General features: G+C 37.0%; 2 protein-coding genes and 1 non-coding gene across 3 annotated transcripts; 1 reads left to right on the top strand and 2 right to left on the bottom strand.

Annotated features, from left to right (window-relative positions):
* Nucleotides 1-3,139: 3,139 nt before the first annotated feature.
* Nucleotides 3,140-3,406, top strand: LOC141607032 (dolichyl-diphosphooligosaccharide--protein glycosyltransferase subunit 4A). The gene has a single exon (XM_074426407.1). The coding sequence runs from the start codon at nt 3,140-3,142 to the stop codon at nt 3,251-3,253; it is 114 nt and encodes a 37-aa protein (XP_074282508.1). The 3' UTR covers nt 3,254-3,406.
* Nucleotides 3,407-9,496: 6,090 nt separating this feature from the next.
* Nucleotides 9,497-14,469, bottom strand: LOC141604728 (polyadenylate-binding protein RBP47-like). Its single transcript, XM_074423195.1, has 6 exons — nt 13,717-14,469; nt 11,857-12,322; nt 10,966-11,033; nt 10,745-10,875; nt 10,358-10,454; nt 9,497-9,948 (listed from the first exon to the last, which is right to left on the bottom strand). Exons 1-6 carry the CDS (start codon nt 14,182-14,184, stop codon nt 9,790-9,792), a joined length of 1,389 nt encoding a protein of 462 aa, XP_074279296.1. The 5' UTR covers nt 14,185-14,469; the 3' UTR covers nt 9,497-9,789.
* A 6,025-nt stretch (nt 14,470-20,494) lies between these two features.
* Nucleotides 20,495-20,601, bottom strand: LOC141610306 (small nucleolar RNA R71). The gene has a single exon (XR_012528208.1). It is a non-coding gene; the product is annotated as a small nucleolar RNA R71 (small nucleolar RNA).
* Nucleotides 20,602-21,569: the final 968 nt, after the last annotated feature.

Raw genomic sequence — 21,569 nt, 5'->3', positions numbered from 1 at the left:
TATGCTTCCCACTTTATGTCAAATGGGTATTTTGTGAGGGAAAATGGTATCTGTCTATACGTATAAACGGATAGTGTCCGTCTATAATGAGATTTTGTGGTCCATGTAATCGATTTCAGGAAATTTTATACGAGACGGTTTTATACGTGAGATCATTAGTTAAGCCAATGACAATGCTACAACAAGTTCATTCTAGTCATTCTTTTCATTGTTTAAGTTTTTCATATATTGCAAGGAACCTTAATGCTATAGCACATGGCCTTGCTTCTAGGGCCATGAGATTGTAATCTCTTCTTTTACGGTTGCCAAAAAAAAAAAAAAAAAAAAAGTTCATTCTAGTCATGCTTGCTTATTGTCCGTGGATTGTCGCTAGTGGTGGGGCTAGTAGGGGTGTTCGCCGGAAAATGAAAATTTTAAAAGCTTTGGTTAAATTTTGAAAAAAATTCGATTTTATATTATGACATTACTCGTTCGCCTCCTGACTGTAAATCCTAATTCCGTCATTGATTGTCGTTTGAGATTCTGATAACGTCACAATCTGATTAAACTGATTCTTCTATTCGATCAGTAACTATATATATTAAGTAGAGCAAATAGGCATGTATCTAAAGAGGAGATACGATAATCCTGTAATACCCCGCAGTTATAAGGATCTTATAAGTTAAGGTAGCAGAAGTTTATATATTTGCACCCTAATAAAACGGATTGATAGTAGTAGTACATATACCAGCAAAGTACATTTCTATTATGACTCGTGTTAAGAGTGAAACTGAGTTAGTCTTATGTAAGACGGATTTATGAATTATTATTGTAAAACCACATTACAGAAGCATTTGTTAAAAGATCTTGTTTTACGATAATTATTGTAAAACCACATTACAGAAGCATTTGCGAAACTTCAAATCTTAAATCTTCACATGACTATATTACTTAAGATCTTCACAAAAGGGACATGCATATGCTATTTGTGTAAGAGGACCAACTTGTTTTTTGAACTTTATGAATTGTCAATGAATATAATCAAGTACTTTTTTGAACATCTCCCATACGATTTCTCATACGACAAAGTTAGGAAATTCACTCAAGACAGAAGTAGGATGTTTGTTTGGATTTTAACAACCAAACTTATGATTTCACCTTTCCCCTAATTCTATGATATTTTCACAAATGATACATGGCATGAATTCATGACTTATGAAACCTACCTAGCTCAATAAAAACTCCATTAGTAACTTTTTAAAGAGAGATATTTTATTTTGGTAAAAAGGGAATCATCATGAGGGCGATGTTGATGCAGACAGTCTCGAATTTAGGTCATAAATACCAATTTTTTAAAGATAGATATGAGGGAGCGTAATCGTGGACTGGCCCGTGTCATTCATACAATTATTGTTAGAACATTTTCTAATTATTTTCATTTTCGGTCGTGTTAAAAATAGAGCATGAAAGTAATTAACGTTTAGGGTCATGTTAAAATTCGAAAATTTTTCATAATAGTAACGATTTAGGGTGAGATCAAACAGTCTATTAAATTCGCACATAGGTCTGAGCACGTCGATAGAGTATTACAAATATGTTCTTTATTTTTATTAAAAGGGACACATCTTTAGGTTGGCTTATTTTCAGTATATGTTAATGTGTAGAAAATACAATATGTGGTGGATTGGGTTAATTGATCTACTAGTATGTGCGTATGGTATACTCCGTATTAATTACTCCTTCCCTCCATCATTTGTTTATTTATTTTATTTTTTATTATCTTGTTTACTCTGTATTTGTTTACTTTTTTATATAAAGAATGCTTCTAGTGGGTGACTTAAACTTTTAGCTCCATTATTTTCCACTTGTCATCTAATAATAATAACAACAAATGATTCCTCATCTTTCCTGTCGGTGTCACAAGTAAAAATAAACAAATTACTGAGATGGAGGGGGTATATAAGATTGATCAAGCGTTCCCGCATAAAAATTTATTTCATTTTAAGGTAAACAACATTGACATATAGAGATCAATTTTGTTATGGACCATTAGATCTTAAGACCATGTTTGGTAAACAACATTACGGCATATTGTAAAATGTTAAGCATATATTGCAAGGTGTTTAACATATTTGGCTCACTCACACTGTATGGTAAATGACTTAGCCCAACCTACTGTAGTCCTAAAATCACAAGGGTGTTCACCACTTCGAACTAGGTGGACCTAAAACTAAACTATGGAAAACGTGGACTGAATACCAGATCTTAACTACATTGGTTCAGCCAGTACCAGACTGAAGATATGATTAGATCGAGCTGGACCCAACCAAATGGGCCAAATTTAGGGTTTTTATAAAAATGTGTGGAATAAATAATAAGTTACGTGGTATTATAATTTGTTATTCCAAAATAATAACAAAAATAGTTCGTTTAAATTAGTTTTTTTTTTTTTGACAATGATGAAAAGATGTATTACATAATGTTTAGGCTCTCTGAGCCCATGATACATCCGTTATTTAAAAATAATACAGCACCAGTAAGACAAAGTAAAGAAACTAAAGCAGTATGAGAAACAACGGGAAATTGGCAACAAGCGAGTGAACCAGCTTCAGCTTCACCAGCACAATTGACTTCCAGAAATTAGTAAATACCAACTAATTAACTAAATCTACAATTTTCTAATATTTATTTTAAAAATATCTAATTGAGCTTGTATGTATTTCACATTAGATACATACTTCGTATTAAGGTACAATCTAATCTTTACCAATCGCATTGTCCGATCTCGTCTCCGGTCCTAACTCTTAATTCAACCAATTCACTTGAGTTGGGTTAGAGTTGGTCCAACAAACGCAAACCCGAATCCAACTCAAACCGACTCGAGTCGTGGCCACCTACCGCGTCCAGATTTCCCAACGTTAATCGAACGTTACAACTTATTACAAGTAGATCACAAAACAACTACTAGTCCGTACTTCAGTCGAGTGTTCAAGAACCCTAAATCCCCAATTTATCTCTCCTTCAACATCTGATCAATCGATCCGCATCAAGTCAAGGTAAATTTCTCCCTCTTCTCAATTTTCGACAATGCAATTCGCTAAATTGAGGTAATTATCATCAATTTTGATACATTGAGTTTATTTGTTTGTTTGATTTGCAGATGATTGACGATCAAGATCTCGGATTCATCGCCAATTTTCTCGGTGTTTTCATCTTTGTGCTGGTAATCGCTTACCATTTTGTGATGGCAGATCCCAAATACGAAGGAAATTAAGTCAATTATGCCTTCATAATTTACAATTTACCTTATGTTTAGTGAGATTATATGTAGTTAATAGTCTATGTGTTGTTTTTAATTTTAATCGTTGAATATTGGATAAGATCATGGAGATTTTTGGTAGTAATTTATGATGAATGACTTTATTAATCTGGTGATTGAATTGTTACTAACGCCGTTCCGTTTGATTGTATACATTTTTTGAAATATGCGTATACAATCAAATGGAACTGAGGAAGTATGTTTTTTTCCGAACATCTGTGTTTGTTGAATCGGAAATGACACGTGATTTGATTTTGCTGGTAAGCTAGTGTTTGTGGATTAGTTCATTGTTGAGATCCTCCAAAGCAATAGAATTTGTGGTTATGATTTGAGAAGGAAATTCATTGCGGAGCAATCTTGGGTCGTCTTTTTTTTGTACGATAGAATATGAGTAATGCTTTGAGCATTTCTAGATCGTAATAGTTAGTTATGTCTCTAGGTGTGTAGAGGTTTCTCTAGTACCATTTGCCTTTGCTATACTTCGACCATGGCTTACTCATCTGGTTACATGGTGATGTCGGTTTAGAATCATTCTGTGAAAAGCTTAGTTTCTTATCAGCTTTTTCCAATCCTTACAACTTTCTATAGGTGCCAGAGCATTAGGAACTTACCCATCTACAATTAGTAGGCATCAATTTGAATGATCAAAGAACCTGAGGGTCTTAGTTTTAAGCTGTCACGCAAACCCTAGGTCTCACACTTGCTTTACAAGTTGGTATTAGCCTATTAGGAGTGTATTCTAATAGAGTGTTATTCTTCTTTTCGGTTAGGAGCTCGTGTCCTTAATTTCAGCATTCCTTCTATCTAATCTAGATGATTTATGGATTAGTTCATTGTTGAGATTCACTAAAACAATGGAATTTGTGGTTCTTTTGTGAAGCTCTTGATGTATTTAACTATGCGAATTTGAGAACAAATTTCATTGCAGAGTTAACCTTGAATTGTTTACTTTTCTACAATAGAAATATGAGCAAAGCTTTGAGAATTTCTGGCTTTTAATACTTTGTTATGTCTCTGGGTGGGTGACTGTGTGGAGGCTTCTATAGTACCATTTGCCTTGGCTATACTTCTACCATGGTTTACACATTTGGTAACATGGTGATGTCGGTTTAAAATATTTTTGTGGAAGGCCCTGTTTCTTATTAGCCATTTCAGATCTTTATGACTTTCTTTATGTCCTTGAACCTTAGGAACTTACCCACTTACAGTTGGTAGGTGTCGGTATAAATACTCAAAAGGACGTTAGGAATTCAGTTTTAAGCTGTCAAGCAAGCCCTAAGTTTCACACGTGCTTTTCAAGTTGGTATTAGGAGTATCCTTCTCGAGTGTTCTTCTTTACGGTTAGGAGCTGGTGTCCTTTCTTTCAGCATTCCTGCTGTCTAATCTATGTGGATTTCAGTTTATCTTATTATTAGATACGGTCATTTGAAGAGTAGTCACATAATTTGTAGCACTAAGAATTTAGGTGTGTCTAGATGTGCTATATGGTAATATCCTATAATTTCTGTTACAATGGAACATGTGTACAAGCCTTCTATTTTCTTTCAGCGATGAAGATGAATGATTGCAAGAGTCGTGCATTTCTTGTAAAAAAATAGACAATTAGTGTGGAATACCACAATGGGGAAAATCATTGAGACAATGATTTAATTAAGAATTCAAAATGGGACAAGGTTTTGAGTTGCATTGGACGAAAATGTAGACCGTTGATTTTTTTACGAGGAAGCTAGGTGATATAGGGATGCATGGGGTGAAATGAGATTTCATGCTATGCTAATAAGTTTCTGATTCCCGAGTGGTCTTATTCAAGTTAGTTGTTTTTTGTCTTCTTGACTTGGCTAGTTGACACCTGATTTGGCGATTTTAAAACACACAAGTTTAATCTCATATCTAAGAATCTGCCATAGTACGCGATGTTGGATTTTTTCATCGTATCAGGAGTTTAGCTGCCATGAAGGATAACCCTACATAATGAAATCTTAGTTCACTTTCCCTCCCATTTTTTTCTTTTTCCTATTTCAGAGTTGCATGAAACCGCCACTTTTTAGTCAGAGATCGGCGCCTACTAGCGGCTGTATCACTTGTTGTCCACTTGTCCCCTGTGAGCATCTCTCTTTGTTCTTCATCGTCTGTGCTTGGTCATCTTATCCCTTTCTCATAGTTGAGATTGTTATAGAATCCCTCATGGAGTCATCGGTAATTTGTTTCAGCCTTCCAGATTGGTGTTTGCTGGGTGGCGTAAGGCGTTGATGTTGTTTTCTTGAGCTTCATGCTTGTAATGTTGATAGCCGTTAGTTATTGTGCTTATATATTACGTGTTCTGCTTTGATTGGCCTATTGAATTATCTGAAGTTGTCATGTGTCTAGTTTGGAGCGGCTTAGTTGGCCAACGTACCATTAATAAAACTAGCTACATTTTCTCTGAGGACCAAAGTTACTTGAGTTTCATGCTAAAAGTCCAAATGTTGAGCAACAACCGGTTTGATGGCATCAAGATTCCTACAGGTATGAAGTTTGTTTCGTCATTTTGGTAATTAGGTGCAAAATAAAGCCAACTTGTCCCTTATAAAACAAAGCCATACGAAGTTTATACTTCAGAGTAGATGTTTATGATCGATTTTTTGATTATTTTTTTTACTAGATAATAAGATGGTTCTGGACTTCTGGTATTCTGTGGTGAATTAGAAGGAACCTAAGTGTTTGAATTACAAAGGGTGCTAGAATTGCCTCTTTACATTGTTTGTGTTACAACTAACAAGCATGTCTTTCGTACTTTCTCGTCCTCGTGCGCTTGGTATTGTGGCGGTTGCTGGGGAGTTATGACCGGGATTTGTTTAGGGGGTCCGGCCTACTGTCCACCACTGAAGTTGTTGGGCTTTGGCCTCATAGTCTAACTCTTTATCATGGGCTTTTTCCGAGTGAAGTCTATGATTCAGTATTATGGACTCATGGGATTAACCTATCAGATCTGTTGCACTATTTTTTTTTCAAATGAACCATAAGGGCAGTACAATACCGGAGTTGGGGATTCAAACCTAATACATGTTGTCCACTATGCCTGCATCTTAAGCACTAGGCCGAGACCACTAGAATCAGTTAAGACCGAGTAAGTAGTATTTTTAAGAATCGGTTGGAACAAACGGTGTATGAAATTGTGAGAATAATACTATAATAGAGACAATTAAATTTAAAGCGTAGGCAACTTCATTAGCAAGCTAAAACCTGAAAAAGGGACAATTTTATAGAATAGATTTAGAAATACTTTTTCCGCCCTTTTTGGTCGTGTATTTTGCATAAATATTTTGAAGCAAAACCAGGTGGCCTATCAATTTGTTTCATAAGGTAAATTACCCCTATTTACACTTCCGTCATCTCTCGGCGTCATCCTCTTTACCATCATTTTTGTGCCACCCATCACCACCTGTGAACCACTCATCCACCACCGTTGTGAGTTCATGACTTACCCACTCACATGTGAGTTGTGACCACCACTTACGCACCACCCACAGCCATAACTAGTGGCGGAGCGAGGCTTAGAATGAAGTGGGGTCAGAGTGTTTCAAACCAAAACCAAATGCCTACCACACAAGGCTTAACTCAGGTCATTGGAGTAAAATACTTGCTCCTTGCAATCAAGACCACAACATATCTTGTTTCGAAGTGTACAAAAAATAATTTGCTGAAAACCAATGGGGTTTCTGTTCTCAAAGCCTACAATGTGGCTCCGCCAGTCCCTATAACCACCTATTCACCACCTTGTCCTCCACTCCTTCTCGTGCTATGATGACTTTCTCATCTCATCGGCGTGACCACTTTTAACGTATTATGCTTCGAGAAAAATGAGCGAATTGGGCAAAATTTTTGCGATGAGTCGACTATGTAATTAGTTTTAAGAGAGAGTGAATACCAATAGAAGTGCCATTGGGTCGGGCCGAGCTGGGTTGGGTGACCCTGGCCCTTGACCGACAGTCCAACACTAGGGAGAAGAGACAGGCCGGGGCTAGGGCTGGTCAGACTCAAACGCGATCCGAGTTTGGCATATAAGTATATAACTATAGATATTAATCTCTTTAATTTTATTTTACATGTCTGGTCGAGCAGGGTTGGAAAAATCTGGTCTGAGCCCGGCCCAAGTGCATGCGTGGGGTGGGCTAAACACGTTGGTTGATGGGTTGCCATTTTTCGACCCACTGTGGCCGGTCGGGCAAGGCCGAGCGTTGGCCAGCTCTATCCACGAGCGACTTGCCTACTGGGCTTATTTTACCCTAAACTAGCCCATGGGGCGGGGGCGGGCGGGCAATATGACATATCACATACTTCATTTTAACCGGCTTGTAGGTGGATCGAGCCAGATCGGCAAGCACAATTTTTTTTAATTTAGCCATCTCTTTTTTGGAAGTGTCACTGAGGTTGCGGTAATGGCAAGCAGACAACCAAGCCGTGTTGACCCGTCCAAACAGCCACCTCATCTCTGAAGTATAATGTATTAACATAGGGGTGATAACTGATAATGAGACGAAACAGCTCGTGAGCAACTCGAGATCGTCTCGGTCAAAACTCATCCAACCACACACTTTTTTCAAGTTCGGATAAACTCGAAATTGGTTCGAGCTCGAGTTTTGATTCTTGAACAAGCCGAACTAGGCCAAGTTTAGACTCGACTCGGCACGTTATCACCTCTATATCAACATCTCAATTCTCAAAAATAAAAATAAAAATAAATAAATAAATAAATAAATAAAAGAGGTCGATGAAATATCAATAGGTCTTGGTATAGATGAGTGTGGCGAATAGACGGCTAAAGACCTCTAATAAAATGGGTAGGGGGAACAAGGTGGGGCACCCCCCATGTGCTTCCCATTTTATGACAAATGGGTATTTTGTGAGGGAAAGTGATATCCGTATATACGTATCTATAATGAGAATTTGTGATGAAATATTTGACTTAAATGAGACAAAATAAGCAGCCTTTGAGTCTGTAAAAGTAAACCCACAAAGACAAGACAGATACTCTGTACCTACCAAAATACAATGAGAAGGCAGCCTATGCTTAGCTGTAAAATTTTACAGAAAATACAGAACCTAGACAATGCTACTACGTAATTTATTTACCACGTGTCAATCATATACTTCGTATTAACTGTGGACGAGAGTTGGGAGTGTCACATTACATTTACTGTTTGAAAACTAACTTCACTGAATTCATGATGATTTTATGATGATTATGTCATCATATCTTTGTTATAAAAAGCAGAATTTTCAGTGTTTGGTTAGTTTTCCATTTTAAGCTATGCTTTTCATTTCATCCTATAATATCACATTCTTTTAGGATCTTTAGTTCATTCATTACTTGTTGTGGTAAATTCTATGATAAATTGATGAGTAGTCATAGCATTCCTTAAAAGTTGCTAGATTTTGTTGTCTTAATTTGGACATTTCCTCAATTAGCAGATTCGTTTACGCTGGTTGTAATATCACTCAGAAATATACCGTATCACTTCGTTTTGATACTTAATTAGAAAAACTGATTGTATATTTTTGACTAAATACACTTTGATCCAAATGGCATTTTTTAAAAGTTGCTAGATTTTGGTCTTCTTATTGCAGGCATTTCCCGAAGTGGCAAATTCCTTCAGGTTGGTCGTAACGTCACTCAGAAATATATCGTGTCACTAGTTTGAATACTTGATTTAAATAAACTGATTATATTATATTATCGGAATTTATCCATGAGTAATCGTTGTAGCCTAATCACAGAAACTACTCATAAAAACCGTCAACATCTCAAGTGCGATTACTATGGCCTTCGATCTATTTTTAAACCGTTTACAACGTAAAGTTTTAAACTCGCTCATGTGACAGGTAAAAACACGTTTTCTTACAAGAAAAAACCGATGAAAAATTAACTCTTGGGTGTTGGGAGTATAAGCATCCCTTTCGACTACACTTGTTGTAGGCAAGTAGTATAATTTGCATGCATCATCTTATATAATTCAGTACCGCGACCAAGATTTAGTATCATGGTCGGAACTGCATCTAAAAATAGACATCTATACTCCCATGGTCGTCGATTCACAGTTAGTTCTTCATCAGAATTCAGAGGAACTGATGTAAGATTTCAGCAGTTTAGGGAGTATAGATATCATAACATACAACAGTAATAATATAATGCAGTTAAAGATATTAAAACTCGAAAAATGTATTTTAAAAGGAGCATGTTCCTCATTCCATTTTTCGGATTATCCTTAATGAATGTCTAATTAAAAAAAAAAAAGAACATCTTAGCAAGAAAACTAGTGTGGGAGTTATCAAAATTCAGTTCCACTCCACATTAGGAGAGGTTGGGGGGTTCGGGGTTCGAGGTTCAGCGGTTCATAAAACTTCTTCTACATAACAGTAGGCACTACTATGAATAAATTAAACCAATAAGCCTAGGTAGTGCGGGTTTGTATCGCTAATCGATAAACCTGTGGCATTGTCGTCTTGGTTCTTCAGCTAACTTGTTGCTGGTTTCCGTAGACTGGGTAGCCTCCGTACGCAGCCCACATTGTTGGATCATGAGGGTGTGGCATGTATCCAAAGCCGCCTTCATATATTGGTCCTCCATAGTACCCTCCATTGTTCCACTGGTTTCCGTAATCACCTCTCGACTGAAAAAACCGAACAAAACAGTTATCAGTTTATATCATGATTTAGTTTCATGTTTGAAATTGAAATGTAAACCTGTGTTACCCCGACTCTCCGACATGGGTGTCGTGTCGGACACGTGTCGAGTGGATATGGCAATTTTGTGCGAATTTTTCAATTTTTTGGTCTAAAATTAAGTGTCGAAGTGTCGTGTTGGTATCGGACAAGTAGGTGTCGGATACGGGACACGGGACACGGCAGCTAAGTGAAGTGTCGGAATAACATAGATGTAAACATAGGTGCTATATTAAAGATTGAATCAGCTTTCGGATCAATGTATATTCAGAAACAGGGAAAAAGGTCAAAAGTGATTCATAGCAGAATGATTGACAGTAGAATTGCCAGTAGAAGGGAAGACGGTACGGTACATACCTGTTTATTAGCCAAGTTGCGGCCCCAAGAGAGACGGACAGTTTGCTTGCCCATTACAGTTCCATTTACCTTGTTCAGAGCCTCTTCAGCATTAGTTCTGCAGAGAGTACATTTCATAAAAGACAGCATGATAAATGAACGAGTCAAATTGAGCTTATGATGTTTGATAGCGGGTCTCTAGAAAAATAAGTAACCATCAGGGGTTTGTTCATGTCCAAGTTTTCGAATAAATCCTCTTGTTTCGATTACAAGTGTCCAGGAGTCGGACATACCAATATCCGAGTGACCAATGTTGGGCTAGGGCACGTAGAATGCTAAGAAAATTCTGACAAAATAATACGGAAGGAATACTACGTATCTTCAAAGTGAATAATGCATATGGTTTACCTGTTGGCGAATTGCACAAATCCACATCCTTTTCCTACTGGAATTTTGACAGAGACGATTTCACCGTACTGGGAGAAAGGTTGTCTTAGCTCCTCATCAGTAACACTTGGGTCTAGCCCGCCAACAAAGATCTGCAGCAGAAAATAACAATCAATTTCACAGTCACGTTAATGTTGCCAGGTCTGCAATCACATTATTCACGAGAAAAAACGAAAGCTCACAGTTGTGTTTGAAGAATCTCCATCAGATTGTGACCCGTGGCCAGAATTGCCATTGGACCCATACCCACCTAGTAAAATCAAGCATGTAAGTAGATATTCTATACAAGACTCGTGTTCCATTGAGGAAGTAGAGACCATAATGATGATCTTAATTCAAGAAACAGACTACACTCTCCTGTTATATCCAATCTTGATAAGTGATTCGGAGTATAAGTATCTCAAGACAACTTAATAGTTTACACTTTACACCAAAGAAAAGAATTTAATGGTGGGAACAAAGACCCTACTGTGACAACTACAAGGTCACTGCAATTACTCCGATTCATGGTTTCAATGACAGAAATAATCCCATTCATTGATAACTGGGAAAACAATTCTACATCACTATTCACAAATGTACTGTACTAGCAAAATGACTATATTAATTACGCAATGACAGACTCCATTGTAAATCTACAAGCAAGTGCTTCACAGTTCAGTAAAATTTTATCAAATAACGTGGTGAACAAAGTTTTACAAGTACGATCATTTATCATTGTTGTCATATCAAAAGTAAAACAAATCACCAAAAACAATTAAATAGCTTTGAAAAACTGTCAGCTGATTCCTAACAGCATTACAGCAGCAAGATGATGAAAAGAAAAAAAATTATATTTCAAAAAGCAGGGCAGATATTAGATTTATGTCTTAGAAATCAGCGAGTCTTTGTATAGGACGGTCTCTTATGTGAAACCAACCCAATTACTTGTGTAATCCCCATCTAATTAATTGTATGGGTGTGGCGGGTTGGTCTTACATAAAGACTGGCACAAATACTTATGCGTGAAGAAATAGATGAATTACTCGTGCTAGCAAGATTCAAGGCAGGATACAAATGATGCTATGGATTACCTTGTTGATATCCTAGAGATTTGCGGGGAGTAGCGGGACCAATACGCATAGGCCTGGTTGAACAATAAACACCATTCATTTCAGCCATAGCTTGAGTCCTCTCACTGTCATCACCAAATCTTACAAAACCATAGCCTTTAGAACGACCAGTATTGGCGTCAATGACAACTTTAGCAGCCTTAACAGAAGGATACTTAGTAGCAAATAATTCATTCAACATTGTATCAGTAACATCAGCAGCTAAATCTCCGACAAAAATTGAAAGATCAGAACCGTTATCTGTACGCTTCTCTCCCATGCTGAATGTTGCCCAGTTCAGGCGGAATGGCTGCTCTGCATTAGGCATCATCATGCCTCCATAAGACTGTAGAACCTTCTCCGCAACTGCGTGGGTGTTAAATTCAACAAATCCATATCCTTCTGATGCACCTGTTTGCTTGTTTCGGATAACCTTCACAGATGCTATCTGCAACCATAATTTTTTTCGTTTTAGTGAGTGAGATTGTGTCATATACGAGACACACCCAAGACCTCGTGTTTAGTATGACTTACAAAAATGAAACAGTTAATCAAGGCAGAATCAAACAGAAACAGTTCAAGACCTTTCAACCCAAACTGACTTTTAAACGGAAGTAAACATATATCGACTTTTATACAATGTTGTACTCTGTAACTCGTAAATCAGGATACTGTGAGGTAAGGCTATGTATTCTAACCCCTTCTTTGTTCTTAGCTCGCCTTTTGCGGGGACCTTTTAAGATACGTGGACGCTGTTGTTATAATTCGGTTAATCGACACAATTCGGTTAAATAATTGATGACTGTAAACACAGGCATACAGGTACATACTACATACAGCTGAGTACAGATCAGCAAACAACAAGTTCCTTACTCCTTACTTGAAATGGGAAACAAATTCATGACATACATGTTTTCTTCAAAGGAACAAACAACCTTAAAAGCAATAACTTCCTTTTCCTTTTCCAAATACCCAATGACACACACACACACATTCACTCACATTTTCCACAAACAACCTTAACTACCCTACCCAAATTTGAAGGATTCTACTACTTCAAAAAACCGTAATTAGAAATCGTCAAATCGGACATATTCCAACAATATAAACTAATGATTGTTATATTTAGCAAGTTATGACAATGATTTAACTTAACAACCCAACACACTCCAAACAAAATGGTAATGCAAGTTACATCAATACTTTTACATCACATACTTTAACTTAACAAACCAACACACTCCCAAAAAACATGTCTTTCATTCAATATACATCAATTCTTGTTTACAACCGTCTTAACTTAAACGGTTTGTTCAATATATTACATCATGGTAAAACAAAAGTGAAATTCATAATGTCATACTAAAAACATCATAAATCAAGGTAAAATACATGGATTTACTAAACTTTAAACAAGTAACTACCTTTCCTTAAACACAAACTAACAAATTACCAACAAAATACACCAAGATCTAAAATTTAATTCACTGATAAATAAATTGATTAATGCACATAAAAACATACAAACATTCATAGCATTAATTAAAAACTACCCAATTAAATTTAACAACAATCTTAATTAACTAATTACTAATCATCAAAATCATTAATTAATTAATTAATTAACTAACAACTCATAAATCTAACTGTTTGAGATCGTCTCATTCTAGAATTTGTGTTTTCATAAATAAAAAAAATATCAAATCAAAAACCCAAAACATAAAAACATATCAATCAAAATCAAAACTATCATGTCATCTACCAAAAATGGAAATAAACATAAACATAAAAACATTAAATAAATTAATTAAATTAAATAAAAATAATTAAAAAAAGTCAGACCTCACCAGCAGAAGCAAAACAAGTACTAAGATAAATCTCATCCATCCAATGATGTAAATCACCAACCCAAATAGTCTTATTTTCGCTCTCGTTGTTACTACTATTACTATTATTATTACTGTTACTATTACTATTACTATTTCCGCTACCATTATTATTATTATTATGGTGATGATTATTATTCCTCGGGTGACGGTGCGGTGACGGTGGTGGTGGATGTTGTAAATAAGGATGATGTGGATGATACCCAGCCGCCGCCATATAATGTGGCGGCGGTGGATAATGTTGCGGCGGTGGTGCCGCAGCCATCATCTGATGCTGCATTACCATCGCCGCAGCCGGGTATTGCATCCATACCGCCCCTGCCGGTGGCGCACCCACCGGTGTCGCCGCCGTCGGCGCCACCGGCGCCGCCGGATTGGTTGGCCCTGTCTTGGGTTGATCCGTTGTTGTGGCTGACGAACTCATGTTTTTTTTTTTTGACGGGCAGTGGCGGAACCAGGATTTAAAGTCGATAATGAAAAAAATAAAAAAGGTGGCTGTGGGTATGGAAGGAAGAGGGGAAAGAAGGGCAAAGAAGAAGGGTTTAGTTGAAGAGATAGAGATGTGGAGATTTAATTTTTGAGGTTTTTTTTTGGGCTTAAAATCTTGTTTGTGTTTGTTTTTTTACCGTTGGATTTTGTTTGGTTAATCTTGACCCTTGGTTTGATGAGATTGTGGATGAGTTGTGGGATTTTAATTTTTTTTTTTTTTTTTTTTTTTTTTTTTTTTTTTTGGAGTGAGACGGTTTTATACTGTGAGACGGTCTATTTGTAGAAACAGATATAAATAAGTGAGAGGTTGTTTTGCGGAAAGGGATCGTTTTACGTATGAGACGGGTTTTTTTTTAGTGTGTGGGTGGTATGGGAAAAAAAAAATTATTTTTATTTTTTTTGGGAAAAAAAAAAAGTTGAGGGGTTTAATTTTTTTTTTTTGAGTGAGACGGTTTTATACTGTGAGACGGTCTATTTGTAAAAATAGATATAAATAAATGAGTGGTTGTTTTGCGGAAAAGGATCGTTTTACCGTATGAGACGGGTTTTTTTAGTGTGTGGAAAAAAAAAAGTTAAAAACAATTTTATTTTTATTTTTTTGGGAAAAAACTTTTTTTTTTTGAGTAAGACGGTTTTATATTGTGAGGCAGTTTATTTGTGTAAATAGATTGCTTATAAATGGATGAGAGGTTGTTTTATGGAAAGGGATCGTTTTACGGTATGAGACGGATTTTTTTACTATGTGGGTGTGTATGGGTGTACTAGGTTAGATGATTGGGGAGTTACTATGTTTAGGTTAGATTGAGTTGAAGGAAGTGTGAAATGTGAAGAGAGTGGTAGATTTGATGATTGATTGATTTTATGGAAATTGTTAATGATGTAGACACTAGACGGCTATAGATTTGGTTGTCTAGGTATTGTGTATGCTTGTGTAATCTAGTATGGACTTGTATCCAATATTGGTATCCATTTGGTTAATGGTACTTAAATGAATAGTTTTATTTATAACTTTTTATTATCAAAAATAGGTTTTTTTAAGATGGTTTTAGAATAAAACGGGTTACATAACATCTTAATTGTTTAGATGAGACATTTTTTGCTAATTTTAATGCATTTTGTTTTTATCATGTAATACTTGACCCGTTTTAAGATTAAGATGAATATATCCGTTTCAAATGAGAATTTGTGTTTTATCATATTGTGTGATTTTAAATATGAGTCCCTCTATTCAACTCCAAAAGTATTTCATAGTAACATTATTTTCTACGAAGTATTAACATTATAAGTACACTTAATTGATAAAGTTAAGCTTCAACATTTCGACCATCGCAGCTATAAATCTCATTTTCAAGACAATTCACGACCTCCGATTTGTCCTTCCGGACCATCGGCGTCTTTGTTCCTATCAACCACATCCATTGTAGCCTATGGCCTGTATCTACATCACCCCTTACCTTGTTTATGCTTCTCAGTGGCTTGGTGTGGTTGGTAAAGGTGCTCGAGGGAAGTGTAGAGTGGGGTGATTTGTCAATATTCTTTTTTATATTAATTTTTGTGTGCAAAGTAGGGTGTTCACCGTCGACAACCGCGAGTAGTCACCATAAGTATTTGTTCCGGGTATAATTCCAGAGCAGTTATACGTTACCACCCGTGCTTGTAGAATGACGTCTTTAATTGGATCCTTCTTGCGGTCTCCTGAAACGATGAACAAACTGAGGGCTCGGCTTTGGACCGAGCGAACTCACTCCGACGCTCAAGTCAGTAAACTTAGAGAGATAAGTTGTTGTTACTTGGTGAAGTATATATTGTAGAGAGATAAGGAAGATATTACCAGATGAATAGTGATTCTTAGGTTAAATTGTGGATCCCTTCTTCAATGAGAGTTGAGGAGTATTTATAGACTTTCACCTTTTGTCACGTAGTGGCCAAGTGGCCAAGTGGCTAACAGGTGGAAAGACTGATCTACCCCTCGGCCGAGGGACCCATGGCAGGCCGGCGGGCCCTGTTGACTCCCCGCCGAGGGGTCTTGGATATGAGTTCGCGGATGTTTGCCTCGGCTGGCTAGTTGTCCCCGCCGAGGCACAAGAGACAGGCCGACAGGTGGCGTCGGTTAGGCTGTCTAAGCCGTTGACTTGCTGTGGATATCTTTGACCTTGCTCAATATGTTGACTGGTCAGCGGGTGCAGAATATGCCCCATCAGTATTCTTACAAAGGGGTAGAGAGTTAGTCAAGAAGTTTGTTTCATTCCTATGAGGAGAGATTGAACCCCCATTTCATCATGATTAAGGGATAAGATGAGAAACCATCACATATTCACACTGAACCCTTTTTTTTTCCTAATCGATACGCATTAAAATCCACACATATGTGTGGAGGGTGCTTAGCGTAATTTTGCTTTGATAGTATTCCACTTTTCATATGTTATATAAGCTCAAATTTCACTTATAATACTGAGAACCCAATTTACTGATAAGTCAATATTAAGAATTCACTCATTTGTCAACAAAATGATTTTTTATTCATTATAATTTTATTATCAGCGGGTCATCACTATAATCCTTTATTTACTAAAAGGATAGGCGAATTTAGAAATTTTTCCACTCAATTTTTTTCAGCTATATATTAGGCCTTAACATGTTTGGTAGTTATTCTTTTTTTTGAAAGAATTTTGGTAGTTATTCTTAAGTATTGGGCTTAACATTTTTGCTCATTCTATAGTCTATATAAATGTTGGCCTAAGCTGCCAAAAAAAAAAATTGTTGGCCTACCTTATATAATTCTTATTTGTGAATATTTGTACAAAAATATATTCTACCAATGTATTTTACACTATGTCGTCATATATCACAAAAATTTCGTGCTTTAACACGGAATCTACACTAGTTTTATTAGTAATTGATCTAGTGCATTTATCCTTTCATATTTTTTTTCTTTTGTTATCTATATTTAGTTTTGATCATATATCACTTATATTTAGTTATGTTGAAATATAACTCACATAAAAATGTCCCACATTACTTGGAGAAGAAAAATTATACTCCCTCCAATTCTATGTATTCTTCCCTTTGTTTGTGGGCACGAAAATTAAGGAGAAGAATAAAATAAGAGTAAAAAGTTGGGTGGGGTTTGGTAATTGGAGAGAGGGATGAATAATTATGAGTTAAATAAGAAATGGTGGGGCCAAAACATTGAGGAAAGTAATAAAATATGAGGAAAAGAGTTGGGTGGGGTTTGGTGATAGGAGAGAGAAATGAATAAAATAAGAGTAAAAGTTTCCAAAATAAGAAAGGAGAAGAAAACCTGAATAATCCGTTTTAGGAAATAGGGAAGAATATATAGAATAGGAGGGAGTACTAGTCTTCCCTCTTTAAAAATGAACTTCATCCCGGAAGTTCAAACCCAACCTATAAAACATGTACACCTAATACTATCTCCACCAACTATGCCTACCTCCACAACGCGGCTCACGATATTGTATCAACTATAGCATAGCCTCTCAACACTAACTACATAGTACTACTTCCACAAATGCCGTTAACTCCTTCTCACTAACATATTATCCACTAGCAAATCCAATATCAAGACAATCCACCAAACAAAATCAACCACCAAAACGGAATGTTACATTCTACCACCCTTAAAATAAACTTCGTCCTCGAAGTTTACTCACACTCATAAACATCATACTACTACAAGCACTGCCATGACCTTTAATAATATCAACCACAACACAAATCCATCCTTTATTCTACACCAAGACTCAAACTTCCAAATATACTGCAACATGTACGACCATCAAACTCTCTTTGTCGCATCCTTCTCCGCTTAAGATAAATGTTACGTCCTCGTCACCCACTAATGCTAGATCCTTAGCTATTTCTTCTCATTATCTTCATCACCACCGCATGTCAACGATAACCGCTTATAACCTCAACACCTACAACCATTCCTATATCCAGGGCTCTCTTTCTGATATGTTCATTTTATATATACTTTTACCCCTCATTTTAGCTCGGTTTCTATTGATTATCATACTTTAATTAGTATACTTTTGAGCTAATTTTGTGTTCTAGGTGTATTGTTGTGTTTGTTACGGTTTTGTAGGAATCTAAGCATTTAGAGGCTTTTTCCTATGATTTTGTACACCAAAGTTCACTAAGCTAAATAAGGCCAAACATTGGACTAAGCATGGAGCATTGGATTGATGTTTGCATGAAGATTTGTTGGATTGAAATAAGAATTACAAATGTTGCCAACAATCAAAGTCAAGCCCAACTTCAATGTCCTTACTAAGGTCAAGCATTGGATGCCATGAAAGCTTTGGATGCCAAGAAGAGCTTATGATGCTAGGAATTGAGCACTACCGAAAGAAGCATAGAGATCCCTCACGCAATCAAGCACGGGCGTAGTGGAATGACGAAGAGGCACACCACCCCGATCGGGGCCGCCCAACCCCGATCGGGGCCACATGGTTCTCGGTTGTTTTTTGTTCCTCCTCCTCTCCTATAAATAGGAGAGGTATTCCTAGGTTCTAAGCATCTCATTTTACGACTAATTCTACTACAATAAGCCTCAAGCATTATAAGTTTTCTCTCTTTAGTTTTCATTTAAGTTATAAGTTGTTTAAGCATTCCTTAGTTAATCTTTCAATAGTTTGTATTTCAAGAGATTTTCAAGCATTTGTCATTCAATCGTTTGGTTATTAGTTACTTGTTCTTCCATACAAGTCTTCCTTATTAAGGTATTTCTCATTACAAGTTTACAATTTACACCATTACTTTAGTTATCACATAGTCATTATAATCAAGTTTTTCATATTTGCTTTAGCTTTGTTCTTTACATATGTTATATCACTTAACTAATATAATTCATATAACCATGTTTAATATTCTTTACAAATTAGTTTGCATTTTACATCTTAGTATGAGTAGCTAAATTCTCTAGTCTAAAGGCTAGGGGAGCCATGCAAAATCAAACATATAATATGACTAAATAAAGTTCATAATAATATTGATCAATTGTTTCCACCACATGCTTGTTTTGTTATGTTTAATCTTTGATTATCGGCCATAGTCATTGATTAAGTTTGTTCATTCGTTCTAAAGTCGAGAGGCACGGAATTGAATTAGACTAAGCATGGGTGGTAGGACGACCTAGTCATGGACGAGAGTTTCTCTAGGACCCGGTCTATGGTTGACACTAATGCCGTAAGGTGGGTGTCTTTAAGCCTAAGCAATTGACAAGATTATTACTAACAAGTTTATCATGTTATTATGTTTACCTTTGCATGGGTAACCCGACCCCTTTAGACTACCTTTAATCATATTTTATTTACATTGCATTTTCATTAATCATCAAACAAACAAACAAAACCAAAATCGTAATCAACCTCGATAAAAATCTAATCACAGCAATTCAAGACGCAATTCCCGTTTCCTTGTGTTCGACCCCTATTACTACATTTAATTGTGTCTAGGGAAATTATCTTTGCATAGGTACGCGATAAAGCCTATCAAATTTTGGCGCCGTTGCCGGGGAAACGGTTTTATTGACTATTGAATTGTCGATTTTTATCTTGTTTTTTCTTTGTCTTAAGGAACACTTGTTCCTTGAGACCGTTACTTATCACTTTTCTAGAGATTGTCGTCTTATGCCCAGGTCCTCTCGAAGTGGAGAATTGCTTTCACCGGATTCCGATCCCGAGAAAACATTTAGGAGAAGACGACGTTTTTGGAAGGAAGTAAAAGAAGCCGCTTCTCCCATACAAATTGAAAGTGCTAGAAAGTCTTATTTAGACGATCTAGAGGTTCTGGAAGGGGAGGTAGTTTCTTGTTCATCAACTCCACCACCACCACCATCTACTGCCAAAAAGATGGTGAGACTTTCTGATCACTCAAAGCCCACAGCGGCCATGCTTCCGGCTGGAATCACAACCACTCAAATCACCGCACCAGACTTCGAGATCAAACCGGCTTTTATCAGCCTTGTGGAGAGAAGACAATTTGGGGGAAGTCCTTTGGAGGATCCCAATTTGCATGTACAAAACTTTTGTGACTATTGCTCCATGATCCGTCAAACGGGCGTCACCCAAGAGCAAATAAGGGAAATACTTTTCCCTTTCTCTTTAAAGGACAAGGCCAAGCTTTGGATCAATAGCCTTGACCGCACCACCTTGAAAATCACCAATTGGGAGACCTTGGCTCTCGCTTTTTATCAAAAGTTTTTTCCACCAGAGAAAACTCAAACTTTGAGGAGCCAAATCACCGGATTCCGTCAACAAGCTCTTGAGAGCTTATATGAAGCTTGGGAGAGGTACAAAGAGCTTCAAAGGCAATGCCCACACCATGGGCTAGATGATTGGTTTCTGGCAATAACATTCTACAATGGATGTTGTGCCGAGTCCCGAAGGATTCTCGATTCCGCCAACAATGGGCGGTTTGATCAAATTGACACCAATCTTGCTCATTCCACGATAGAATCTATGGCAATTCATGATGCCCAATATGTCAATTCCCGAGTTGTGCCATCTAAAGGTAAAGAAGAATCCTCCAACAACTCCGTCTTGCTAGCTCAAATTGCCTTGCTCCAACAACAATTGGCGGAGAGAGATGCTAAAGATTCCATCCAACAACTCAATGTTGTGTCTTCAACAAGCCAAATCATCGTTTGTGATGGATGTGGAGGTGCGGGTCATTATGCCGCTCAATGCCGAGCCCCCATTGAAGAGGTAAATGCTTTTCAAGTTTTTAGACAAAGTTCATATCCATCGGGTACATTTTCCAACACTTACAACCCGAATTCAAAATTCCATCCGAACTTGTCTTACACTAGCAATAATGTGCTAAACCCTCAACCCCCACAACAACAAAATGCCTATGTTCCTCAACAACAAAAGTATACCCCTCCACCGGGTTATCAAAATCAACAAAGGCCCCCACAAAATAATTACCAACAAAATCCACCACAAAATAGCCAACAAAACAATCAAGGAGGTGGTAAGCTTGAGGGCATGATAATCCAAATGCAAAGGGAGTTGTTGGCTCAAATTCAAAAGAATGATCAAGCTCATAGTGCCGCGGTCAAGATGTTGGAACAACAAGTGGCTCAATTAGCCGCTTCTAGCTCTCAAAGGAAGAACGGTCAACTACCTCCCCAAGGTGAGCAACCACATGAAACCGCTAATTCTATTTCCTTGAGAAGTGGTTCAAGCTATGATGGGCCATCCATGACTTTGGATGATGAGGTGGTTGTTAAAAAGGCTAAGCTTGGGGGAAATGACAAAGGGAAGGCTAGTGAAGAGCCTATTGTTAAAAATCGTG

Source organism: Silene latifolia, chromosome 10 (assembly GCF_048544455.1).
Source record: "Silene latifolia isolate original U9 population chromosome 10, ASM4854445v1, whole genome shotgun sequence".
NCBI lineage: Eukaryota > Viridiplantae > Streptophyta > Magnoliopsida > Caryophyllales > Caryophyllaceae > Silene > Silene latifolia.
This window is presented reverse-complemented; position numbering and strand designations above follow the sequence as displayed.